At 40.7% G+C, this 25,415-nt stretch overlaps 1 protein-coding gene across 1 annotated transcript; it reads right to left on the bottom strand.

Annotated features, from left to right (window-relative positions):
• Positions 1 to 400: 400 nt before the first annotated feature.
• KLHL15 (kelch like family member 15) lies at positions 401 to 21,243 on the bottom strand. The gene is made up of 3 exons (XM_054382951.1): positions 21,209 to 21,243; positions 11,186 to 11,897; positions 401 to 1,657 (listed from the first exon to the last, which is right to left on the bottom strand). The coding sequence occupies exons 2-3, from the start codon at positions 11,888 to 11,890 to the stop codon at positions 548 to 550; spliced, it is 1,815 nt and encodes a 604-aa protein (XP_054238926.1). The 5' UTR covers positions 11,891 to 11,897; positions 21,209 to 21,243; the 3' UTR covers positions 401 to 547.
• Between the last annotated feature and the right edge of the window lie 4,172 nt (positions 21,244 to 25,415).

The raw sequence follows: 25,415 nt of genomic DNA, 5'->3' as shown, positions 1-25,415 counted from the left end.
TCAACATATATAAGGGAAAACAAAACCACCTAGTAGATTCAAGAATACTTGGCAATTAATGGGAAAAGCATCCAAGACAGAAATGGTTCAGTTTTGATGTTTTAGACCTGGTTGTACTCTAGTACAACCAGGTGATGAGTTTTATTTTAATGCTCGATAAAAAATGAAAATAAAGTCCTTCTTCTTCCACAAATATTTTGTCAAACTCAACTGATTTCAGAAGCACAGTTGTATGTATGGCCATTTTAAAAAAAGGAAGAAGAAAGTATTATGGACATAAAATGTTACTCCCCCCCCAAAAAAAAAGCACACTGAGATTTTTTTCCCCTACTTAGAATTATATTTGTTAAAAAAACAAAAAACTTTACAATATCAGACCAACTTATTGGCTCTTCTGATGAACTTGGTAAGTATACTCCCTGTACATCCTGTTTCTCTCAAGCTTTTAGCAGTTGTTCTCACACACAAGGTAATGTCTCTGAAGGAATTGTTTGTATTTTTTAAACAAACTGGGTATAGCTTTTTGCATTTCACTGAGTTGTTTATTTTAGCTGCAACGTCTGACATGCTCCAAAACATATTCAGGAAAATGCAAGCTGCAGACTTGCAAGCCATCCAGCTTGCATGGCATCCTTGGATATTCATCTTCTTTCCATTTGTTTTCCTCTGGATCAAAGGTGAGAATCGAATCACTGTAGTGACCATTGTAACAAAGGCCTCCAAGAACCATTATCTGTTTGTCCAGCACAGCTACACCATGACCGCTCCTACCAATCGGCATAGAAGCCAATATAGTCCATTGATCAGTATCTGGGTCATAAACCTCTGTAGAAGGACATCCTTGAGATTCAAAGGAGGCCCTCAGGATCACACAGACGCCACCAAAGACATAAAGCTTACCATTGTAAGAAATCATTTTGTGAAAGCATCTTGCATAATTCATTTTGCATTTGTTCTCCCAACAGTTAGTGACCACTTGAGTTCTCCTTGTTCGCTGCTCTACTGTCCCTTCTTTACTGGGATCAAACACACACACTTGCTTAGAAGTTGAAGATGATGTAATTCCACCAGTGATATACAACTTGTTACCAAGCACAGTCCCTTCATGTCCGTATTTATTGACGGGATAGGGATCCACAAACTCCCATTTATCTTCAGTAATATCATACCGTTCAGTTGAGTAAAACGTTTCATCCCTGGTCCTCCCAGCCACTGCATAAACATATCTCCCAATAACTCCAACAGCAAACTCTGAACGTGGAACAGACATGTCTGCCATTCGTAACCAAGTGTTCTGTCTTGGGTCATATCTAAACACTTTGGATGATGCATGAAACTCACCATCTGGTCCCAGTTCTTCCCCACCTAACAGGAACACAAAGTTATTCACAATGGCAAGGCAGTCTGGTCGTAAAGGTACTTGAGGACCCTCTAGTTCCCACCAGACCCTTGGTTTGTGCAAGAGAAGGATTTTACTGTTTACCATACTGTGTCCTATCATTCCTCTAAATACTGCAGTCTGGGGTTTGGCAGAGCGAATTTTGTTCGATTTCATTTCCATCAAAGGCTGTTGGTGAACGCTATGAAAGTAATTCATGGCTTGGTCAACCTCATGTCGCAGCTGCCGGGAGTAGCGATAAAACTCTGATGTTTTTACCTATGAATACATTTAAAAGACATTAAAATTCCGACCAAGAGAAACGATCTAAAACATCTAAATGACTATGTGTCATCAGAAGATTATTTTACTTCTTTTCATTCAGGCAATCTTGACAGCAATTGCATTTGTGCACAGAGGCTTAAGCTAATATACTGTTACCCAAAATCCAGAAGGCAATTTAGCGATTAACGGCGGTGACTAACGTTTTCAGAATACTCACATGCAGAATTTAAGCCAGAATTAGACACAAATGAAATCCCCAAGTCTAAGAATCATTATTCCTTCTCTCAAAAAAAGCCTCTGCTCATCTTCTTCTTAAGCCATGAAGCACATAAATTACAAATGGACTGTTTTCCTGGTTTTGAAAGCATTCTACACACCTCTTCTGCATTTACCAAGATCTACTCTAGTCTAATTACTGCTGAATTCCCACAAGCCCAAGCAGGTACTCCCAAATGCCAGGCTTGCTCATAAGACTGTTTACTTGGGGTGGAGTGGGAAGGGAAAGTACCCAAACCCCTTCCTTCAGAGTACATGATTGCACTAACCACTTGCCATGATGGTTGCCTTCATGGTTTCCCCTCTGTGAGTCTCCACGTTACAAAATGCCTTTAACACAAGAAGAAAACACAGCAACCTTGAATCTTTTGGTTGCGTGTTTATTTAGTAAGCTGTGGAGGTAGGTAGGTTAGAACTTCCACTTTCCCATAGTCACAACTTTTGAATTACCACACAGTAGTGAAGTGCTCCTTCTTGGTGTCATCTCAACTTGAAAAGAGTTCTCTCTGATCAGTTTTATTGGAGTTGGGAGGTTGTAGGGGCAGACTGCAAGAATTTACCTTTCCAAAACCCCCTCCTCCTATCTAAACCAATTTAAGTCCTTGAGACTGGTCCTGAAAAACCACATCCCTGTCTTGAACAGTTTAATAAATCTAGCTCCAGGCAGCCCTCGAGTCACTGTGTGATTCTCTTCAAAGACGCTTCGCTCTTCCTGTAGAGTCTGGTCTAAACCAGCATTCTAAATTACATTTCTAAAAAACAAATGAAAACCCTCTAGATACTGCCAAATCCACAAATTCTCTATCAGATTTGATCCTAAGTCACAATTTCTTCCACATAAATCTGGACTGCTTTCAAACACTCTGAATGCCTTTAGTTACCATCAGCTCCAAAGCAAAGAAGCAATGCTCTGAAGAAATGTCAGGCCACTGGCATTTCAAAGCAGCCACAAGATAGTATCAGGAGCTACTATTTTTTCAGTATCTGTTCCTCCACCTTCTTCTATTCACCGTCCCAAGGGACAAAAGCCTGTACCACCACTTGCCTAAGAGCAGTAGTGCAAGTTTTCACAGATATGAAAAAGAATTTGGAAATGGTTTTTATACTATGTGAATGAAGTAGTTTCTTGTTCCATAAACATGTATCAATCAAATTTTGTTAGCCTTCTGTTCATCATTTCACTTCCTTGTATAGCAATTAAGATATTCTGCTGTTAGATGAAATGGTGTTATTGGATATGATTCACACAGATTGTGATACTGGTTTACAGATCAGATTTTCCAACCCCCCTGATTACTAACCTGCCATCATAAAGCACTGTATAGCTCAAGAGTTACATGATATGATGATTTTATTTACACTTTTTCTTTCCCCTACTTTGTTTTCACAAGTTTGACTTATCTTTGTTTGGGAAAAGAGTATGGTTACATGAAGACTGTATATATTATTCTTGGGGCAATATTCAACATCTTTCGACTGTTTTTTGGTAGCTCTGGAGCCCTCAATACAGGAAGGACATGAACATGATGGAGTGAGTCCAGAAGAGGGCCACCAAGAGGATCAGGGGGCTGCAGCTCCTCTCCTATGAGGACAGGCTGAGGAAGCTGAGGTTGTGCAGCCTGGAGAAGGCTCCAGGGAGACCTAATAGCATCCTTCCTACCTGAAGGGGGCCTACAAGAAGGCTGCAGGGGGACTGTTTACAAAGGCCTGGGGTGATAGGATGAGAGGCAATGGTTTGAAATTAGAGAAGAGGAGATTTAGATTGGATGTGAGGAACAAATTCTTTACCATGAGGGTAGTAGAACACTGGAACAGATTGCCCAGGGAGATAGCTGAGGCTACATCCCCGGAGCTATTCAAGGTCAGGTTTGACAAGGCTCTGAGTAACCTGGTCTAGTGGAAAATGTCTCTGCTGAGTGCAGGGGGGTTAGACTAGATGACCTTTTGTGGTCCCTTCCAACACAAATCATTCTATGATTTTTACCAGTTTGACGATGGCACAGAAAGGTTTGCTTAGGTGTAGTGCTTTACAAAACACACAGAATAAACCAAACTCTTCTCAGGAATAACAGATCTATTTTCTTATTGCAAACAAAGACTATATTATACAAACATTCCTTGCCTGACTGAAAAGATTGAACAGAAATTACAGAAAATACACTGGGGCAGGGATGGTGGGAAGGATAACAGCACAGAAAAATGGTAAAGGAAGCCTTAAAGGTTTTAAAAAGAGGAAGGGAGGGGAGGGAGGGGAGGGAGGGGAGGGAAGGGAGAAATCCAAAGTTAAAATAACAAAGAATCTTGGACAGGTTACTTTTAAGGATAAAGTAACTTTCCAGTTCTACAAAATTAGGACTATTTCATGCATTCCCAAACTGGAGCTATCATTTTTGGAATGAAATAAAAAGGTGATTTTTGTTCCACCTACATGCATTTCAAGTTTTCTTGGATGATTATGGAAGACAACAGGATCAACATGCTTACAACGTGAAGCATGCCAGAAAAGCCTGGCACAGATGGAAAATGTTTTTTCTTTCCCCTCAGCATTTACAACTCTGTCTTTAGATCTAGAAATTGAAATGCCAGCCAGAAACTAGAATTAACATAAGCCTTATATATCCTCAACACTCTACTCCTTCGCATAGCCTAAATCTCACCCCATGAGAGCATGCAAAGGAAACAAGGAAGATCTCTAATTCCAGAGACAGTCTCAAGACTAGTACTTGATGAAGGCATTAACATCAAAGCAAAACCTCACTCCCTCACCTAAAGACGTCAGGAAGCAAATGCAACTACCAGATATAAACAGCTCTTTAGACTAAAGTTCCTGGGGAAGCTATTTTCAAGCATAACCCTGAAGAGATGAACACGACAATATGCAAGTACTAAGAATTCTTAGAACATTCAGAGAAAAAAAAAAAAGGCAAACCTATGCTTTACAGGAGCAGTACCACTTATGAGGCTGAAATAATGGTCTATGACAAATGTTAGGATATGCCTGTATGAAAGTACACTTGCTTGTAATAAAGAGGACAAAGCAAATGTAGGTCAGTTTGCTCATTTTCACACCCACACAGTATCTGTGGGAAAGTCCTATTCAGCCCATAGTAGAGGAAAACCCACCACCTACACTTCTGAATAATTTTCACAGAATCATTCACTGACCCTATTCTACAAAGTTCACCCCTAGACCAGATCCCCAAAACCCACATGCAAAAGACCTTTAAACACATCCAGGGATGGTGACTCAACCACCTCCCTGGGCACCCTGTTCCAATGCTTGACCACTCTTTCTGTGAAAGATTTTTTCTTAATTTCCAGTCTAAACCTACCCTGCTGCAGTTTTAGGCTATTCCCTCCTGTTCTATCACTAATTACCTGTGAGGAGACCAGCACCAACCTCTCTACATTGTGCTTTCAGGCAGTTGTAGAGAGCGATGAGGTCTCCCCTTAGTCTCTGCTGCTCAAATTAAACAGCCCCAGCTCATTCAGTCGCTCTTGTAAGTTCCCCAGGCACTTCACCAGCTTTGCTGCCCTCCTCTGCACTTGCTCCACCAAGTGTGTACAATGAAAGAGAAACATTAAAACTTAGGTGTTTAAATTTTACAACACAACTTCAAGCTGTGCACATATTTTAGTAGATTTTAGCCTCATCAAGCCTTTTGTGGGAACTGCTGACACCCAAAATACACTGAAGGAAATCCCTCAGTGTTCAAAAGTAGACTTCTGGCATTTTCCTGTAAGCAGAAAGAAGCAGCTAACCAACAAATGTCTAAGTGCTTACCAAAAGACCAATTTCAAATTAGACCAATTTCAATTAAGTTCAAACGGAGAGGCTCTAGAAGGAAGATGCAACTCCTAACCAACATCCTCAGCTAGAGACAATACTCACAAGTTTCTGCAAAATATGTAGAACTGATGGAAACTATGATGAACCTTCAAGCAAACCAAAAGGGTGTTCTTGAGAGTACATTGGCAACTCTAGAACTGATAAAAAATATAAATGCTTCACAGCATTTTCCAAGTTTAAAAACCAGACTGTTACCTTGCTGAAGGGTCTCCAGGAAAGTTTAAGTTGGTCTTCCTCACAAGCCCCAGTTATATTTTTAAAAAGGATTTAATTCAAGTATAAAGCTTTTCCTACATTCCTTCTACTACTGCTCTTCAGTTTTCTGGACAAAATCTTACAGAGGGTCTGCTAGGATACAGCACTAATGTAAGAGGTCCCCAAAGAATTATCTCATGAGAACTGTCTCACTGCATCACCTACCAGTTACAGTGGTTCACAATCAGACAGAGAACAGAATAAAATCAAACGTGTAATTTCATTTAAAATAACAAAACAAAACATCCATTCACTCCCTAGGTAGTCAACACGAAAAAGATCCAAGGCTTCACAAAAATCACCACCACTCCTCCAGCCATAATAAATTTTGAGCTTGAATGCATTTTCTTCATTTTGAATCAGTGAAATACTCCACGAAAAGTGCTGACTTTCCAAATTAATGTAGCTATAATCATTGTCTATTTTTTTTTGCTGTATTTCAATGCATGCTCTTCTCGTTGCAGGAGATATGCAAATTTCAAAATTTTCCATCTAGGAAAAAGTAAAGCAAAAACTGTAAGCCACTGGTTCTAATTTGCAAAGTGATCCTCACAAAACACACCTGATGTATCCCATATTAATGTTTGTCATCTTCCTACCCCCTTAAAACAATCAAGCTGCAGGAAGAACAATGAAATGCAAGATAAATGTTGTATAAAACAAGTCTGACTTCAGTATATAGGGTTTTTTTCCCCCCTTTTTCATCATACAAATATTTACAGCCATTATATTTTTGTTGCTTGGGCATTTAGCAAAAAGCTTTCAAAACCATGAAGAAATGCCTTTTTGGGTTTTTTTTAAGTGCCCAAACTAAACATCTATTATTTGTACAACTGGCAACTAAATTTACATGAGGTATATATGTATATGTTAGTTAATAACTGGTTATTATATGGAATAGATACTAACTTGGTTCCTTCTGCAGAACTGGTTAAAAAAAAAATACACAGAAAAAAATCTGGATGGCTCATAATCTGACACTATCATAAAATCATAGATGGGTTTGGGTTGGAAGGGACCTCCAAAGGCCAGCCAGTCCAACTCTGCCCTGCAGTCAGCAGGGGCATCCTCCATTAGATCAGGTTGCTCAGAGCCCTGTTGAGCCTCACCTTGAGTATCTCTGAGGATGAGGCCTCAATTACCTCCCTGGGCAACCTGTTCCAGCGTTCCACCACTCTCATGGTAAAGAGCTTCCTTCTAACGTCCAACCTGAATCATCATCTCTAGCTACATAAGCAGAGAAATATATCAAAGGTTATAAAATTGTGCTTACCTAAGTTTTCAAAACCTGCCAATTCTGAAGCTTTAATTGATGCAACTCAAACTCAGCTACTAGCAACAGAGAAGCTATGCTACACCTTTTCAATTAATAATGATGGCATTTGTATCAGACTTCGAGAGAGCACAAGTTGATATTTTACTACAGATTAAATTGAATTTAAACTAAAGATCCATCAATGCTACTAAGATCCTTATTATTTCCACATCTGCTTCTCTCTGGCCATATTCTAAGCACAATTGTAAGCCTGTCAGCAAACACTACCAAATTGTTAACAAACTTATTCCACAACAAAACACAGTTAAATAGAAAAATACATATGTCTCTAAAACAGCAGCAATCAAATGATTTTGCAACTAAATTGGAAAAGCTGCTGTACTTAACTTCCCCTTTTTCTAGCATGGGGCATTACTTAGCTACATCTCTTGGCCACCACAAAAACTGGTCAGCACCAGCACAGAGTATTCTGCAAGTGCTACAAAACACTCGCTGTTTTTCACACTAATGACAGAAAGTCAAGATGACATAGCCTCTGTGCTGAAAGGACAATGCCCTCAAACTGAGCATTTTGCTGTTCCTTTTTAGAAATTGGCAAGAGAAATTACTACACATCAATCTAACTCTAACCTCTCAAATCAAAGTGGAACAAACAACTTATATGCCAGAATTGAGAGGCTCAGCTTAAACAGTAAAGGAAATCATGACATGGCTGACCCCAGTAACAGAGATTAATTCGAATGATCTAGGAGAAATGCCCTCTCAGTTTTATCTCCAACCTTCCTCAGGACTTACTGATCCAAGGATATGTTTCAATAAAGTGTAACACGGATAGTGGAACTTGTGCTTCTACCCATATACTTTGCTTTATTTTGTAACTATTCCTCAAATCCTTACTTCATTCATCTTTCCATTTTCTCTCATACACCTATACCTATTTTAAGGGCTGAGGAACTAAAAGGAGTATATACCCATACTTCAGAAGCAGTTTTGCCAGAACAGTTCAGAGTAAGCAAATAGGCTGAACCATCACTTGTGCAGTCCAAACACACATCAGCCTCAAGGTCTAAGTCTAGAGTCATTACCTCATTTTTAAAAGGACAAAGCTATCCCACTCAAAATCACTTTTAAACAATTATGTAAGAAAGAGTGGCTTGAGAGGCCAAAAGTATTCTTACTGTAACTTGCAAGGTTATGTAAGTTATTCATATACTACAATGACAGGCATCTTAGAAATATGTATTAGAAAGATTACATAACAGTACATATGACAAGCCAGACAGTGTACAGTGAATACAGTTTGCTGAACCAGAAGAGTCAACCTCAGATTGTATTTGGTACATTCATGCAGGCCTTCAGTATGTGCTGGCTTCAGGAAAAGGGTGAATTCTGCTTGTGAATCCCAGAAAAAAAATGAAAAAACATCCCCTTGCAAAAAACAAACAAACAAACAAAAAAAAACTGAAACAAAACCAAAAAAACAACCAACCAACCAAAACTCACAAAAAATGAAGAACAATCAAACCATTTAACCAACACATCTTCCCCTTCTACACACAGAAGAGACATTCCCTCAAGTTACTTACAGAAGAATTAATGGATATATTTTGGGTTTGGGTTTATTTTTGGTTCCCCTCCCCGGAAAAACTCCATGGTCTATATTTTAATGTTAGCTCCAACTGCACTTGTCCTTTGTCACCTGTCATACTGGACTACTCAGCACTATCTAGCCAAGGCAAAACACAAATACCTTCCTGGCTACAGTAACAAATGACAGAGTTATTTATCTGTATTGTCCTGCTTCAGAATCTCCACTTACCATTAATGGAAAAGTTGCTCACAGATAAAGCTTTTACATGTAGGTGTATGAACTGTGATGCTGAAAATTACTTCTCTCCTTAAGTCAGACCTATCTGGTCATCTGGTAGCTGCCCAGGTAAAATATGAGAAGCACAGTATGCGGGATTTATACAACTGATACCAAAACCAGCTCCACAAGTTACACCTAAACATGCTGAAGACCAGCATGTATTCTTCACTTGTGCTTACAGAAATGTAACTGAAGACAGCTCGATGCTTGAATTTTTATCCCAAAAACTCAAAGAGCTGAAGCAGGCTCTTTCACAACACTCTTACACTATTAGACTGTCCTTAAGAATACTCTGAGAATCATAGAATGGCTTAGGTTGGAAGTGACCTTAGAGATCATCTACTCCAACACCCCTGTCATGGATGCCTTGGTAGCCCAAGGCCTCATCCAGCCTGCCCTTGAACACCCTCAGGGAGGAGGCATATACAACCTCTCTGGGCAGCCTATTCCAGAGTCTCACCACCCTTGTATTGAAGAACTTTTTCCTAAGATCCAGTCTAAACCTACTCTCCCTCAGCTCAGAACCATTCTCCCTTACCCTATGGCTAGACACCCTTATGAAAAGTACCTCTCCAGCCTTCCTGTAGGATCCCTTCAGGTATCGGAAGGCAGCAATAAGGTCCCCCAAGTTAAATCTATCAGTTTAACTGCTGAAGGGCTTTAGAAGATGTAATAAGGTAAAAAAAATTACAAAAACCAAGACACTACACATTATCTTGCAGAGTTCAGCTCTGACTAGCTGGAAATGTTTTAACCCAATATAAACATTACTATTCTAAAACATGTTGAGTATTTGTCTATAAGCTAACACAGAACCATAAACATGCTTCATGCATTACTTCTATATTCACACACAATCCATAATATAAAAGCTCGCTAGTCTCTCAAGTAATAGCTCTTATAATTTAATATATGAAAATGTGTAAGCATAAGCATTACCACTTAAATGATTCAGTAGCCCTTAAAACCACCAAGAACAATGTACCATTATCTGTATATTCACTAGGTACCAAAGTAAAGCGTAAAGCTACACAGGAAAGTGATTTGTAAGAAGCCCCAAAAAATCACAGGGCTTTGAATCCTATTAATTCCTTGAGGGGTGAAAAATACACAAATTAAAATTGTACCTTGTCACACAAGATTAACATTGTTAAAACAAAATAGCAGTTTAAGTAATTCCTACCCTGAACACTCTTACTGTTACTAGCTGCTTACTAAGTTTTGTAATTCTCAATGGTTGACAAATACTCAAGATTCTCAGGAACTAGAAAACAATGTAGTTTTTTTCTATTCCTAACAGAACAGTAGAAAAAGCAAGCTCTCTTTCAGCTTAATACATACAGTGATCAGCTGAACTTCAGACTATCGGTTACAAAGATTCCTCTGACACTTAGAATACACCATTACATTTTACACCATCCAATAACTTTTGATTGCATTATGTGCCTTGCGTAGAACCAAATGCATGTGTAACTTTGCAGCATCAGGGCTTGTTTCTAACTGTCGTGTAGCAGCATGAGCACTAAAAATACAACAACAAATCTGCAGATTTAACAGCAGCTGCTAGTTTTCATCCGTACCTAAACCACATAAAATCTAGTCACTGTTTTGATCGTATCAATAATTATCATGGCATATGCTCTAAATACTATATGTAGCTCTAAAATCTCTGGAAAGCAAGAAGCAACTTGTTGAAAACAGTAAGAATGACTGAAAGAAAACTTGTTACCAGTGACCTTATATTAAAACGTCCTTTCCATATGAAAGTCATCTAAAAACATGCATTGCAAACCTACCTGTTCTCCAGTCACTGTACATACTATTATCTAATAACCAGTTGACAATACTTTTAGATGTCTGTCTTCTATAGATTTATTAGAAAAATAAATGCTATCTTTTTGTTACTCCTAATAGGTTTGGAAATCTTACCTATTTAATGGCATGCTGCCCTAGCTAAAGGCTGAATCCTGTCTATTGTTTTTCAAATGCACCAACCTTCTCAAAAACACTGGATGGTGTCATCAAACAAAACCTGATGTTCTGAATGATGGTGTCCGTATGCCTCCAGCGTCTTCTATCATGGCGCAGCCAGGCCTGAACAGCTTCATACAGCTCTATCTCTGGAAACCTGCTCAGGTGATCATTATCCAAGTAAGACATGAGCTTCTCAAAGCTCAGATATGAAAGGAAGTCAGGTCTGGACATGAGTGGCACAAAATTCTCTAGTAGAAAGGAGTCCAACTTTTCTCTGACTCCTTCGATGTTTACACCAAAATCATCCAGAAGTCTCATAATTTCTGCACAGTTTTCTAAGCAGATTTTAGCTAAGAGAAAAGAGCAGCAAAATTTTACAACCTCTATAAGCTGGACATACATGGCAGCCTGAAGTATTTCATGAACAGTGTTCATACTCAGTTCAATAGTTCCATAGTACATGAATTGGAGGACATGACTGAAGCCTGTAGCTGTCAGACCTTTCAAATGGATTTTGTCCTGATCTCGTTCTCGCATATCAGCTGTGAACATAATCCTGAAGTAATCACTCTGGGTGGCAAGCAGTGCTTTATGAGCCTGAAACTGGTGGTCTTCAATGACAAGTGTGACATCAAGAAGCAATCCCTCCTCATACAGTGCTCTGAATCCCGCAGAGACACTAGTGTCATGGATGGAGGAGCTAAACCCTTCCACGTCCCCTGCCATGAATCACCTGGGGGGAAGAAAACATAAATAAATAAAAATAGTATTTTTTTTTTCTAGTAACATATCACAAACCCTTCCTGATCAGGTAAGAATTCAAAGTCTTCACCATCCTTTTTTTTTTTTCTTTTCAGCTGAAAAATCAACTTAAGAAACAACATAAAACACAAACTTTAGATACTTCTCCCCCCCAAAACACTCTCTTGTTAATGAGCAAAAGTAACTATGTGAAACCGCCAAAGTGATTCCTTATTGCAAGCTACTTACTGGTCAGATAATTAATATGCAATGCTAAAAAGGTTGTTAAGTTTCCTTCCTTTCTCCCCCTCAATCTTTCTAAAGAATTTATCTCAGGGAGCAATAAAACACCCACTCTTAAATACCAAAGATTTCAGAAAAAAAGCTGAGCTTCCTTAACTTCAGAAACAAGCTCCAGTAGATCTGTACAAGGTATAACCTAAAAAAAAAGTAAAGTCTCTTAAAAAGATGTATCAATTTACTCAAAAGTTATTTCTAGGAAACTCAGTATTTTCAGAAATACTGTTTATGTATTTCACTTCTGTAACAGCATAGTTCCTTTCCCCTGCTGTTTCTTGCTTTAGGGATTAATTGGTGATGAGATTTATGAAGTGCAAAATACTAAGGCACAAGAAGCACTGACAAGATTAGGTCACAATAAATAATATTCTGTACACTAGGTTTAGTGAAGCTTAATTGCTTATTAAGCATTTGAACATTTGCAGATGCAGTGTTACTTACATGCAAGCTATAGTCAAGCTGCAGAAGAAATTAAAGACTACCAGGATCCCTGTTAAAGTTAAGGAAGATAAATATTCAATAAAAATATGTACCAGAAACTTTTCATAGAATCATTAAGGTTGAAAAAGACCTCTAAGGTCATCAAGTCCAATCGTCAACCCAATACCTCCGTGACCACTGTCCTGACGTGCCAGGTTTACATGTTTTTTGAACACCTCTAGGGATGGTGACTCCACCACCTCCCTGGGCTGCAGTCTGTTCCAATACCTCACCACTCTCAGGAAAGATTTTTTTTTCCTAATATCCAATCTAAACCTCCTCTGGTACAACTTGAAGCCATTTCCTCTTGTCCTATCACCAGTTACTTGAGAGAAGAGACCAACATCCACTTCACTACAACCTCCTCTCAGATAGCTGTAAAGAGCAATAAGGTCTCCCCTCACTCTTCTCCAAAAGCCAGGAATTTCCCACAATCTTGCTCATCTTTCCAGAGTTTAGGTATGATAAAATTGCACAAGGCTGCTTGAAACACATTAGTCAAAGGACAATGGCACACTCCCTTCTCCCTCTCTGTCCTCATTCTGGGGTCTGAGCTCCTGCTGCCTACTTTAAGCAATTTCTATGGCTCATTGAGCTGCTCTAGAAAGCCAATTCAACCCATGAAACTGATAGAAAACTAAATAAAGGCAGAGGGGATGACACGCACCACCACTCCTCAGCACGCACACACAAAGCCTCCAAACCAGGTTTTGAGCTTTCTGCTTATCAGTGAGCTGACTTCTAACTTGACACTGCAGGGGATATGGCACAAGAATCAACCCTGCAGAGGGAACAGGACATCACACTTGAGCAGGGACAAGAGTAACATCTTCCCCTTTTGGTGTTAATCAGTTACTAGAATTGGTTCAACCATTTTCTCTTTGCTTATTGCCTCCTTAAGTTACACTGCAACACTCACTCAATTCTTTGTGCATTTACCTCTGAATTTCCTGTAACAATGAAGGTTAACATTTTGGTACTGGTAACCTATACATCATACCAACACATTTTGTAAAACCTGATTTTCCAGGTTACTTTACAGCAGTATATGAACTTCTCTAGGTTAGACCACACCTCACAACTTCAGAGGGTAGTTGAGTTACTCCCACTTCCTCAAGCACCACATCCTTGCTACCACTGTTAACTACAATGTATTATATTAGATGCTATCAATAGTCGTCATCTCTCCTTAATTCACCACCACACATCCTGGAAAACAAAGCTGGAGATACTCTTTTGTCTATGCAAAACTAAAACCTTGAGTGGGTGTTTGTAGCCACACCTCATGGAATTAGCACCGCTCCCCACTGTTGAAGCCTGCTGACAGGTTCTGTGCACAATAGTCAATACTGGGAGTGTTCACATGACATTTAAGGCCCTATTACAAAATTCAAATTCCTGAAAGTAAGAGCAGCAGCAAGAGAACAAAAGTGACAATCCAGTCGCTTTCTCACCAATGTCCATGATAGCACACTGCCCTCAATGTCACTGGAGAGAGAAAAATGCAAACTCCTTTGGAACTTCTTATCCTGTGTCTCTTATCCTGAACACAGCACATACCTAACAGAAAGAAAAATTACCATCAAATATTCTTCTTAGATGTTGCCAATTCTTACACAAAAGCAGGCATGGAAAGAATTACTTCACTAACTCTTTCCTCCTCAAAAAGAAGCAACAATTTGAAGAGAAGGCATAAAGCCTTACCTTACAGAATTTTGTTTATAATTGCATTTCTGGTATGTGGTAAAAAGGTAAATATTAATACTAGTTTTTATTCTTCTTTCAGTAGAGCACTTAAAACACACAACCCCCTTTCCCCAGTTCTCTAAGGTTTAGTAATAGTTGAGCTCATAGTTCACTCTTCCCTGAAAGAGATTAAATGGTCACTTGCCTTCAAATGGACCAACCATTTTCTTAAAATACACAGCAATTTGAAAGAGCTCTCTCGAATTTGAAATTGGCCAAGATGTCCAAAGGCTACTAGAATTCTCAGACAGCACAACTATCTAGGTTATAGAGGTCTCTTTCTACCAACCAAGAGGCACAGCTCAGCCATTGATCAATGGAAAAAGCAGGACAGGACACTTTGAATTTGCAAATGTGAGACATAAACAGAGTAACACAACGATTGGGGGAACAAAAAAGGTCAGAAATGAAGCAACATATATTATCTGAAAATAATGGGATCTGCCATCATATAGGCTCATGCAGGCAGCACTCTCTGGGAAGGCATCTCTTTAAAACAGTACATACATTACTGCACACATGAACAACATAGAAGAACCATACCAGTAAGCTCCAAACACATATTTCCCTTTAACTTGAGAAAGATAATTACATTACAGGTATGCTGCTAATAAAAGGAGAAATTAACATTTTCATAGGATGGCTTTAAAAGGCTTCTTTCACCACCTTTAAAAGAAACAAAAAAGCAAAAGCTGGCAAGTGAAGGTAAGCAGAGACAAATGTACCAAATCCAGAGAGGCACCTCCAGTGTTCTTTCGAAGGATCAAAACAAATAAATAATACACAACCTCCTCTCAAAAAAAATAGAATCAGAGACAGTCCTAGGCAACTAGCTCTAGGTGGCCCTGCTGAGCTTGGAGCCAGTCCAAGTGACCTCCAAAGGTCCCTTCTAACCACAACCAGCCCGTGATTCTGTTATGAAGTCACTTTTTTTTTTTTTTTGCAACTATCCCTTTAATTCTGATTTAATAGAAATAAGACACAAACACACAAAATCAGACATAAAGGACTACACTTCAAATTTTAAATCTATCAAAAAAATAATGTTAGTAATCACCAAAAAACATTTTAAACCCCATGCATTGAAGAGGCATGTTTTAGGTTTTCAGTTTTCACATCGCCCTAAAACTGTCCATTTCATAAAAATATATTAAAACCAGAAGTAAACCACAAAACTTTACAATGGTAACAAAGTGGTCAAAACTCTGGAATTATTATTTCAAAATGTTTTTAAAATGTAGGGGTTTGTGTCACTTAATCCTTCTTTTCACATCACTTGTTATATTATTTTTAGTAAATCTGCAGTTTTCATGTCAATAATATTTTTCCTCCCTAACATCACACAGCATTTAATGGATTATGAGACAAAACCAGTAAAACTTCTCCATAACACCATCTAAAGAAGCTTCAGAATTCTGTCATAGAATCATTTTGGTTGAAGAAGAGCTTTAAGATCGAATGCAACCATTATCTGACTCTGGTGGTGTGAGTGAATAGCAAAGGATTACTTGTCTTCCTGCATGAAACAAAAAGAGTAAATACCCCTTTTTTGGCATAAAGCCATACACAGTATCAGTAGAAATATTTTCCTTTACAAGACAAAAATGTATTGGCCAGTCCAAATTGACAAGAAAAAAAAAAAGGCACAGAAACCAAGAAAGGAGACTGTTAAATACATATGATGATCAACTGCTGAAAAAAAATCTTAATTTCTATAGCTAATATCCTCAGCCAAAAGCAGAAAGCAATGTGGTAGTTCAAATATTAAAAAGGTAATACAAAATACTCTCAAATGAAGTCATTTTTCTAAAGTATAGCTATGCCATTCCTCCCACACACACACACTTGCAATCTTAGATGTAATTCTATGCACTATTCAAATGCTGCAGCTTATTTCCCAGAGGACAATAACGTAATGATTTTTTCCCCTCTATTTTCAATAAAAATGCAGAATTCAGAGTTCGATTTTCCTCATGCATGCAAATCACAATAGCATACTTAACCCAAAGGAAAGCGCATAGCCTACAGTAGTCTGTAAGAAAACTGGAACAAAAAAATTCTAATGTATAAAAAGGGAAAAAAATTAAAAAAAATACTGAAGTTGATGCTCTGCATTGTTCTGCGCAGTATAATGCAGCACAGGAACTAACATTTACTGCTGAAAAGCCGAAAGAGAAATCAGCTTAACCTTATTAGCTTTGTCCTGACATTTCTTCCTCTTTTAGCACATAATGCATTACAGAGTCTACTCTGCTGTGACTGTTAAAGCACTTACTTGGAACACTGATTTCTCATCTTTAGTCTGCAGCTGCAATAAAAGTCTGAAAACGCTGTTCCAGACTGCTTTTTCCTGCTAAACAAGGAGAACCTTCTTTCCTCAGGGTGTCTGAGGCTCTTAGTCACAAGAAGAAGAAATGGGAGTCCAAACGCACAATGCTACTGAGAAGGAAGTTCTGGAATACCCTTTTTTGGGATCATGCCTTGTTTGTTTTAAAAATCTATACAAAAGCAGTACTTCCTGAAAAATCAGCCTTGAAACAGGTGTGCAGTTTATGTAATTAGTAAGCTTATGTGGACTTTCTAGGGATAGAAATGTATTATTCCAGGCAAGTACTGACAATACCAACTTCAGCACACCAGTTGAAAGCCAGATCTCTGCTTTACTGTTGTTCCTTTAATAACTCATTTGAGATGCTGAGACAGGAGACAGAACTAGCAAGTTCCTTTGTTTAGAGATTATGAAGTACTTGTTCATTCACCCTAGCTCATAGAAATTCTGAGAAAGCACCTATGTGAACACAGCTGAACAAGGGATTTTCACACACAACACTGTATCTATGAGTTCCATGAAAAGATATTTCACCAGAAATACAGAACCATACTTTTGTTACAAAGTACTGAAATAAAGCTTAAAAGCCAAGCTATCCCATTCCTTGCATCCATCAAGTGCATGTGTTTAAATGGGAATTTTAGAGCCATTACATATGCTTTATGTAGTAAGGTGCATAGCAAAGACGTCATTGAGCAGAATTCTTCAGCTCTAACTTTGTTAAAACACTTTCCTGCATAGAATATTTCACAATAGTAAAATGTTATACACATGTACGAAAACACAATACATACAGGTATTTGCACAGACATGCAAAACTTTCACAATTGCACATATTCATCACTAAAAACTGGGCCTTCGAATGCAGTGTACTGAATGCGTGAGAATACGATGAGTGTACAAATACACTGTGAATTATTCACAGTGTGAATAATTTATCCCCAAAATGAAACCTTTGTTTACATGCTTGGACACTAAAATCATTAAATCTTGCATCAACTACCATTTCTCCTCATGACTCCCTACTAACAGCAACAGAACAAATGAACTAAAAATAAGATAGATCAATAATGAGTGGATATCGAATCTATGCAGCTGCGAATGAGCGAAACAAAGAAACACATAAAGATCAAAACTATCCAACTGCTAATATGAGAAACAAAGAAACACATAGAGCTTATATGTATTTTAGCATATTAATTACAAAGAATTTTACATTAAGCCTGGGAAACAATTTCTCTTAAACACATCAGTAGGTTCACACTAAAGACTTCATGTGATCCCTGCTGAAAATTATAAAGTCACCTGGTTACTTCAGAAGCAAGGAGGACCTTACCAATCAATGTCAACTCAGGGTAATCAGAGTGCTAGAACTCTTGAAATTAAAACTTGGGTACTCCTGAAAATTGTCCACACTCCATGAAAAATTTTTAAGGGCACGCATCTGACCGTAACAGCTCCTCTCAGTCTCTGCCCATGTTGCTACCTCTGTCTGCATCAATTCATAATGACAGTGGCACCTTTAAAAGACAATTGCCTCCAAGGTCACTATGGTTATGCTAGAAGCATTACTAGAACGAGCTATAACAAATCATACTAAAACTCAGTATGTATTGCATCTTAGCTCAGTATGTTCATATGTCACTCTCTAAGTATGCTAGAACCCTGAGTATTCTTCAGCTGCCTTCATAGAGTACAGTATGAGAAGAGAGTGTTTTGTTGTTTTCTTTTGCATAAATCTCTAGTTCAAGCTGCTGTGTTGGTGCTCTCATATGCATATATTCATAATGGATAGTTTTCTCAGCTCTTATTACTCTCTAAACAATTATACTATAACCCAACTAAGTCTTTCTGCAAAGAAGGATGCAAATGTTAGAAGAACATACACAAAAGGTTGGAACCATTTTTTTTTTAATCCTGTGAAGAGTATAGCTCCACATGTATTTGATGTAGATGATATCTGATGTAGATGATCACTAATCAATGATATAATACATCAGAAACTTCCTTCTACAACCCTAGCTACCAGAGGGGAAAAAATATGCTCTCCAGCTCAGCCCATAAATCCAGCCTAGGATGACTATCAAAAGGATTCTCATTAAAATACATGCTTGACAAGCATTTTAAGGCTGCCAGACACATTCATCTGCTGTAGTTACTTGACCAGTTTAACTTCACCTAACCAAATCCAAACTCAGCTTCTGTCTCATGAATTAACATCAATGAGATACTCATTAGTTTCTCATCATATAAGTCCATTATGTGGAAAACGTAACAGCACTTCACAGACATTAAGATAAACTGGATAAAAGATCATTGCATCACTACATCTGTACACAAAAACGCACTCCTGGATATAGAGCCAAGCTCAGCTCAATGCTCTTCCAATTACATTTACTGATAACAGGTGCCCGGTATAAAATATTTTTGATATATCCATGAGAATTGTCTTTAGCTAGAAAAGATGGTATCACTAATACCTAAAAGTAAAATGATAGCAGTGTTGAAAAGTACAGATTTGCCACTGCTCTCAAAGTGGACAGGACTACTCTTGCCTGGCAATATTCCTTTTTTTGGTGGCTTCTATAATGATTAGATTTTCCAAATGTAAGAAAAAAAAGTATTAACAAAGAGTGATTTTCTCATTGTGAAGATATTTCTCACGGAAATCATGGTGTATTTACACAGAAAAGTAGGAAGTTAAGAATTTCTTGGTTGCAAAAATATAACCCTGCTGGTTTTGACTTGTCACAAAGTTTTGGCATAAAAAATGGCCACAATCTACAAGGAGTATTTGAACTATATTTGTAAAAATAATTTCAATCTAAATTATAGTAGTTTAGCTACCCCTTACAATTCTCTTTTTGTTACCTGTGTATTTACTGCTAACTTAGTTAATACTTTTGGCATCTTCTGAAAAAAATGTATTCATGAGATTGCTCCTTTTGTTCAAGACACAAAGCTTTTGACCTCATTGCCAAATGTCAGCTTCACTTGTCAATAAGACTGAAATCTCAAAGAAATTAAATGTTTACAAATTTCCCCCAAATTGGCAGTAAAATAAATGAAAAATATCTGGTGTCTCCAATGTGAACTTAACAGTATCCATACTGCTTTGCTTGCTGAAAGGCAAATCAACACGTGTAGATTCTAACCAGCCATAGGCTATAATTAAGGAAAGTGAAAGGAGATGAGTGACAGTGGGAAAGTTTATAGGACATGGTAGAAATTAAACATGTTGGCTAGGTGTTGGAAGGAAAATGACAGAAAGGAAGTTGATGCATGCTGAGAGGTTCAGAATGTGAACTGGGGCAATGGTGGTGAAAAAGCTGGGTTATTATCTTTGGGACAAACAAGTCAACAGGAAGCCAGACTTCAGAAGTTCTGCCCTTTTATACAGTAATAGCTTTACAGTTTCCATATTCTTCCAAAGGGAAAAAAACCCAATACAACAGCCAAACAAAAAAATAAAATGAAACAAAACAAAACCACACAAAAAAAACCCACCATAAAGACATCCTACCCCAAAATCAGTAACTTTACAGTTGCAAGCGACATATAAGTATTTACCAAATTGGTCAACGCGCCAGTACCAATCCTGGGCGGCACCTTCACCCTTCAGCTCACAGACACTTTTTCTCCCCCAGGTCGCGAAATACCCATTTTCAGGGTAGGAACTCAGACGACCTACTTCAGCATGTCGGTTTGACACGTTCAGCACCGCTCTGCTCTGAGAGCTCACGGGCCGAGCTCCCCGGCGAATGGGGCAGGCTTGCCCGGAGTTAAGAGCACCGCCTCAGGAGACCGCAGCGCCCGGCTCTGGGCCGCAGCCGCCTCACCAGAGGCCTCCCTGTGACGGTCCGCCCCGCGGGCGCGCAAAGCCTGTCGCCGGTGCCCGCCCGCCGCGAAACGGCCATCCCCGCCGCTGCCGCTTCCATCCCCGCCGCCCGTGGGCACCCGGCCCGCCACCCCCGCTGCCTCGGCCGGCACAACAGGAGAAGGAAAATCCCCGAAGGCCAGGAGGGGACCCGGGCTGCCCTCAGTAGGGTACGCAGCGGCGTGTGGGCCCGGCGAACCCCGACGGCGGCTTTCACCTACCTCTCGGCAGCGGCGGAGCTGAAGACGCGGCTCCTCCCGCTGGAACGGCGGAGAGGGGGGCCTCGGTGTAACATAAAGCCGGGGGCGGCGGCGGCAGAGGGAGGCGCCGGGGGGCTGAAGAGAGGGGCAATGACTGAGGCAAAGCCGGGAGGAGGAGGCGGAGGAAGAGGGGGGGGGGGGGGGATCCTGGGCTCCCTCCTCCTCGCGGTCCGTGCTCTTGGGGAGGTTGGAAGCCGCGCCGTGCTGTGCCGCGCCGCCCGGCTACCGGCGCTCCCGGCCCTGCCTGATCTGGCCTCGCCCCCGGGGTCCCTACCGCTCCCGCCCGCTCCCCGCCTTTCACACTTGTTTACCTTCTGCGATGCCTAGCACGGCCGCAGGCGCCATCTTCCCCCGCCACAGGCACCCCGCGCCGGCCGTCACTTCCGCCGCCACCTGCGGGCCCGGCCGGAGGCGGGCTGCCCGGGACGGCAAACTGCCACCGCCTCGCGGCGGCCCGGCCCCGCTCCCGGCAGCGTGCCCGGTCCCACCAGCACTTCCCTGCCCCTTGCTGTGTCAGCCAGGAGCAGGTTCGATCCTACCGCCGCCAGCCCGCACCGGCACCCGCGGCAAGACCAGGCACGCCCTGGGAGAGCAGTCCCTCACCGGTGCCTACCGGAGGCCGCGCATGGCTAAGGCTTGGGAAGGCGACACCAACAAGCATTGTCTGCGTCAGGGTCCTGAGGACGCTCATCCACAGGCAGCCACTTTTGGTAGCTCAAAGTTGTGCCTTTCATCCCTCTGCATCCAGGCTGGGGCTCGCCCCGCAGGTGCCACGGGCGGCCTTCCCAGCCAGCGTGGGAACCAGGTCAGGAGAGCCTAGCGGGTCATGGCTGCCGGCCACAGGCGCCCAGTGAAGCTGCCCTCGAGCAGCTTATGGGGAATGGCAGCCCAGCACAGAGTGCTTGGCCTCTGCACAGATATCACCTCCTTGCTTTCTCTATCTTGCCTTTACCTGTCAAACTCTTACTTTAAGAAGTGAACTAAACTACGTGCATCATTGGGTTGCCATTGCCACCCCACAACCATTTGCTGTTATGTACCTCCCCATCACCTTCTATGTCACTCACTGCTTTAAATAGCAGGCCACAGGCTGCCATCCTCTCCCCGTTAAATGCTGTTCCCATCCCCTTCACTGCCTATTTTCAGTCTCTCATTACCACCCCCACCATACTCCTGATTATAAAACAGAAGCGTACGTCCTCTATAGCTGCCGCCTCCAAAGCTCAAAGTCTTTCCCACCTTTCACAGCTCTACACAATAATGAACGAGCTATTCCATACATCCTTCACAAAAGACTTCCAACTGCTATTCCCACTCTGCCCTCTTACTGCTCCCACTTATTCCATGCTACAACCAACCTGCTCCCATTCATTCCCTTGTTCCAACAGCCTGACCCCTCTCTACTTGGCAAACTCCACACTATTCCACCTTACCGGCTCACACAGTAAATTTACCCTGTCTCCCCAGTCACTGTTTAAAAACCTGTTACTTGTGTACTTGGAGTGCAACAACCACCCCTCACATACTGACTCTGCCAAGACAGCTACAGTTCCTGCCGCCTAAGTCTCAAACTACGACGTCCTCTCCTTTATTTATAGGATATGTCTGCTGCTGTACAAGCACATACCCACTCACATGTTATGCTTCAGCAGAGAAAAAAAAGAGAAAAAAAACAAGTTTCTCATATACAGAAATGATCCAACCAACACTCCTTTCTGCTCTCTTCAGACTTGTAACCTTCATTGGCCAGCAAGGACAGAAAAAGCTCAGCAGGATTGTTAGGATAGGTTTGGTTTTACCTGACTGTCATCTTGCTCTTTGCAGTTTGGGGCAAGCTGAGGCACAAGATGATCTTCAGGTCTCTCCACACTGCCACAGAAGATGACCACAAACCTGGCCAAAACAATAACAAAAAAAGCCCAATAGCTTTGATATACTTAGTCTCAACATAAAAGCACACCGTCCCTCCATCCCTTTCTTACAGGACAATTTGCCTATACCAAATTAAAAAAAAATTAAAATATTTTTAAAAAAACCCACAGAATCACACAAACATTCAAGTTGGAAAAGACCCTCAGGATCACCAAGTCCAAACAGTAAGCCTACTCTACAAGGTTCACCCCTAAACCATATCCCCAAGCACCACATGCAAAATATGTTAATACCTCAATTCCAATCTCTTAAATAAAAATGTGAAACTGATAAATCTGAGGCCTCAACAATGGACAGCAGTATCAACATTACTTTACTTAACTTAGAGAGATTTGGGATGACCTGTACAAAGCATCTGTACAAAGTTGTTTACTAAGTAGTTCCCACTGGAGTTGAGGCTTGCAATAAATAAAATTCTGGACGTAGTGTTTTAATGTAACTCCAAAATGTTACTTACCATCTAATCTGAATAATTTTAAACTTCAGTTAATTTATACTTACATGTACTTAGCAACTCATATAAATGTTTTGACCTACTTTAATTAGACATTTGCAGTCTTTCAACTTTTGTTTTTTCTTCATACTACAAATATTTCCAAATACAGTGACCAGACTATTTCAGATGTAAAATTTATCCCCCCATTGTTAAAATAGAAGCAAGAGTTTGTGTTTTTTGTGGGTTTGTTTTATTCTGGTTTTTTTTTTCTTCTTAGATTCCTGACAGGGATCTTGGCAAGGATTAAATCCTTTCTAAAGGCTGCTGCAAAAGTGACAACAAAAACTGTTTCCATAATTTTAAACTGCACTGCATTCTTGCATAATTTAAATGGCTAACTACAGAGTCTAGTATTTTCAGTTCATTTAAGAGTGATTATACATGCCTGGATGTCGAGGCAACCACAACCAAGTATTGCATCATGTTCCCACTACACTTAGTGTATCTTGGTCTATTATTTTTGCCAGAAGTGTGATATTTTATACAAAATTGAAAACATCATGTGGCCAGATGAAAAATTAGATATGCAAATTTATTTTCCAGACTAATGTGCAAAAATTATTGGGTTGCAAGACAAAATACACTTTGTCATTTGCAACACCATTATACATCCTGTAATGTTTCTCACCATGTTCCTATTAATTTCTTCAAAACAATCATGTTGGCTATGTATTTACTATAGGGATATTCAGCAGAATTCACTAGCTCAGGAAAGAATGGAAATAGTAGCATTTGTGAAAGTGAGAAGTTACTAGCATTGTTAAACCAGACACACCAGTTTCCATCACTGGATTTCAATCACATCATTGCCTGTGCCAAACCTGGGGTTGACTCAAGCAGTTTGCCAGGCAAGATCTGAAAAACATCGCTTTCTCCAGCAGACAAGGACACTGCTGATGAATGTCCATGTATTTGACGTAACTGGTTACTTAAACCTATTTCTCTGATCATAGAAGAAATCCTATTAATAGCATCACTTATGTCTTTACAAAATTTCCATGAGGAGAAGCTAATTTGATTTCCCACAAGGAAAACTTGTGAATTTGGCCTTTAGTCTCTGTTGAACCTATAAGCTGCCTCTCATCATGTTTATGTTGTACCCAGCTCTGAAAACAGTACACATTTGGTGGAGTTTTTAGCTGTTTGGTACAAAAGCTGTTCCTGGGCAGGGATTTATATCCATATAGTCTCCCTAACACTAAGTACTAAACACCCTACGAAAAAGAGTAACAAGGGAAAGGTTGAAATTCAAAATCTTATCAGACTGACAGGCAGCAAAGATTACTAACACATATAATGATGTGCTACTAGTCAAGCAGGCAAGCTGATTAGATATCAAGTTAGATATGTCAATTGGAAATAAGTACATACAAGCATTATCTTTTAATTTTACCCCCACCTTCCTTTTTGCATCACTCCCACTCACTGCCCCAAATAAAATTACAGTGCCGTGCAGAAACCATGAACACAGGACCAGCCTTCCCTCTTTGGTGTATCTTTGCACCAAACTAGGTCCCCATCCTGATCACCCTACCGAAGCGATGGTAATATTTTACACACGAGGTACACACAGCACTAGCACACAGTAACCGCGGGCCCAGACGGCCTGTCGGAAACACAAAAGACACGAACGCTTCCACATGAACGCTTAGAAGCGCGGATTCCCCACACAGTCGTTCCTGCAGCGGTAACTGACAGCTGTGTATAAGACCACCCACACGGACTACCCAGCGGTGAGGTTTAACCAGCGCATTCTCTACCCCGGGGTCCCCCTTCAGCAGCCCCTCACCACCCTTGGCCCACGACCGTTACCCGCCGGCGGGCTCGAGGCGCGGGCTCGAGGCGCGGGCTCGAGGCGCGGGCGCGCCGCGCGCTCCCGCCGCCGCTGCAGCTCCGGCCTGCGCACGCGCAACGCGCTCGCTTCCCTGGCGGCGCCAGCGCACGCGGAGCGGCCCCTGCGGCAGGCTCGGTTGCATCACCCGGCGTGAGGGCCACGAGGGTCCTTCTCTGGGCTGCCCCGCGACGTGCCTGAGCCGCTGCTAGCCCCTCGGCGGGGCCGGTGGCGGCCTCGAGCCGCTCAGCGCGGCCAG

This window comes from Indicator indicator, chromosome 1, assembly GCF_027791375.1.
Source record: "Indicator indicator isolate 239-I01 chromosome 1, UM_Iind_1.1, whole genome shotgun sequence".
NCBI classification, from domain to species: domain Eukaryota; kingdom Metazoa; phylum Chordata; class Aves; order Piciformes; family Indicatoridae; genus Indicator; species Indicator indicator.
The sequence above is the reverse complement of the archived record's forward strand: the minus strand, read 5'-3'. Positions and strand labels throughout refer to the sequence as shown.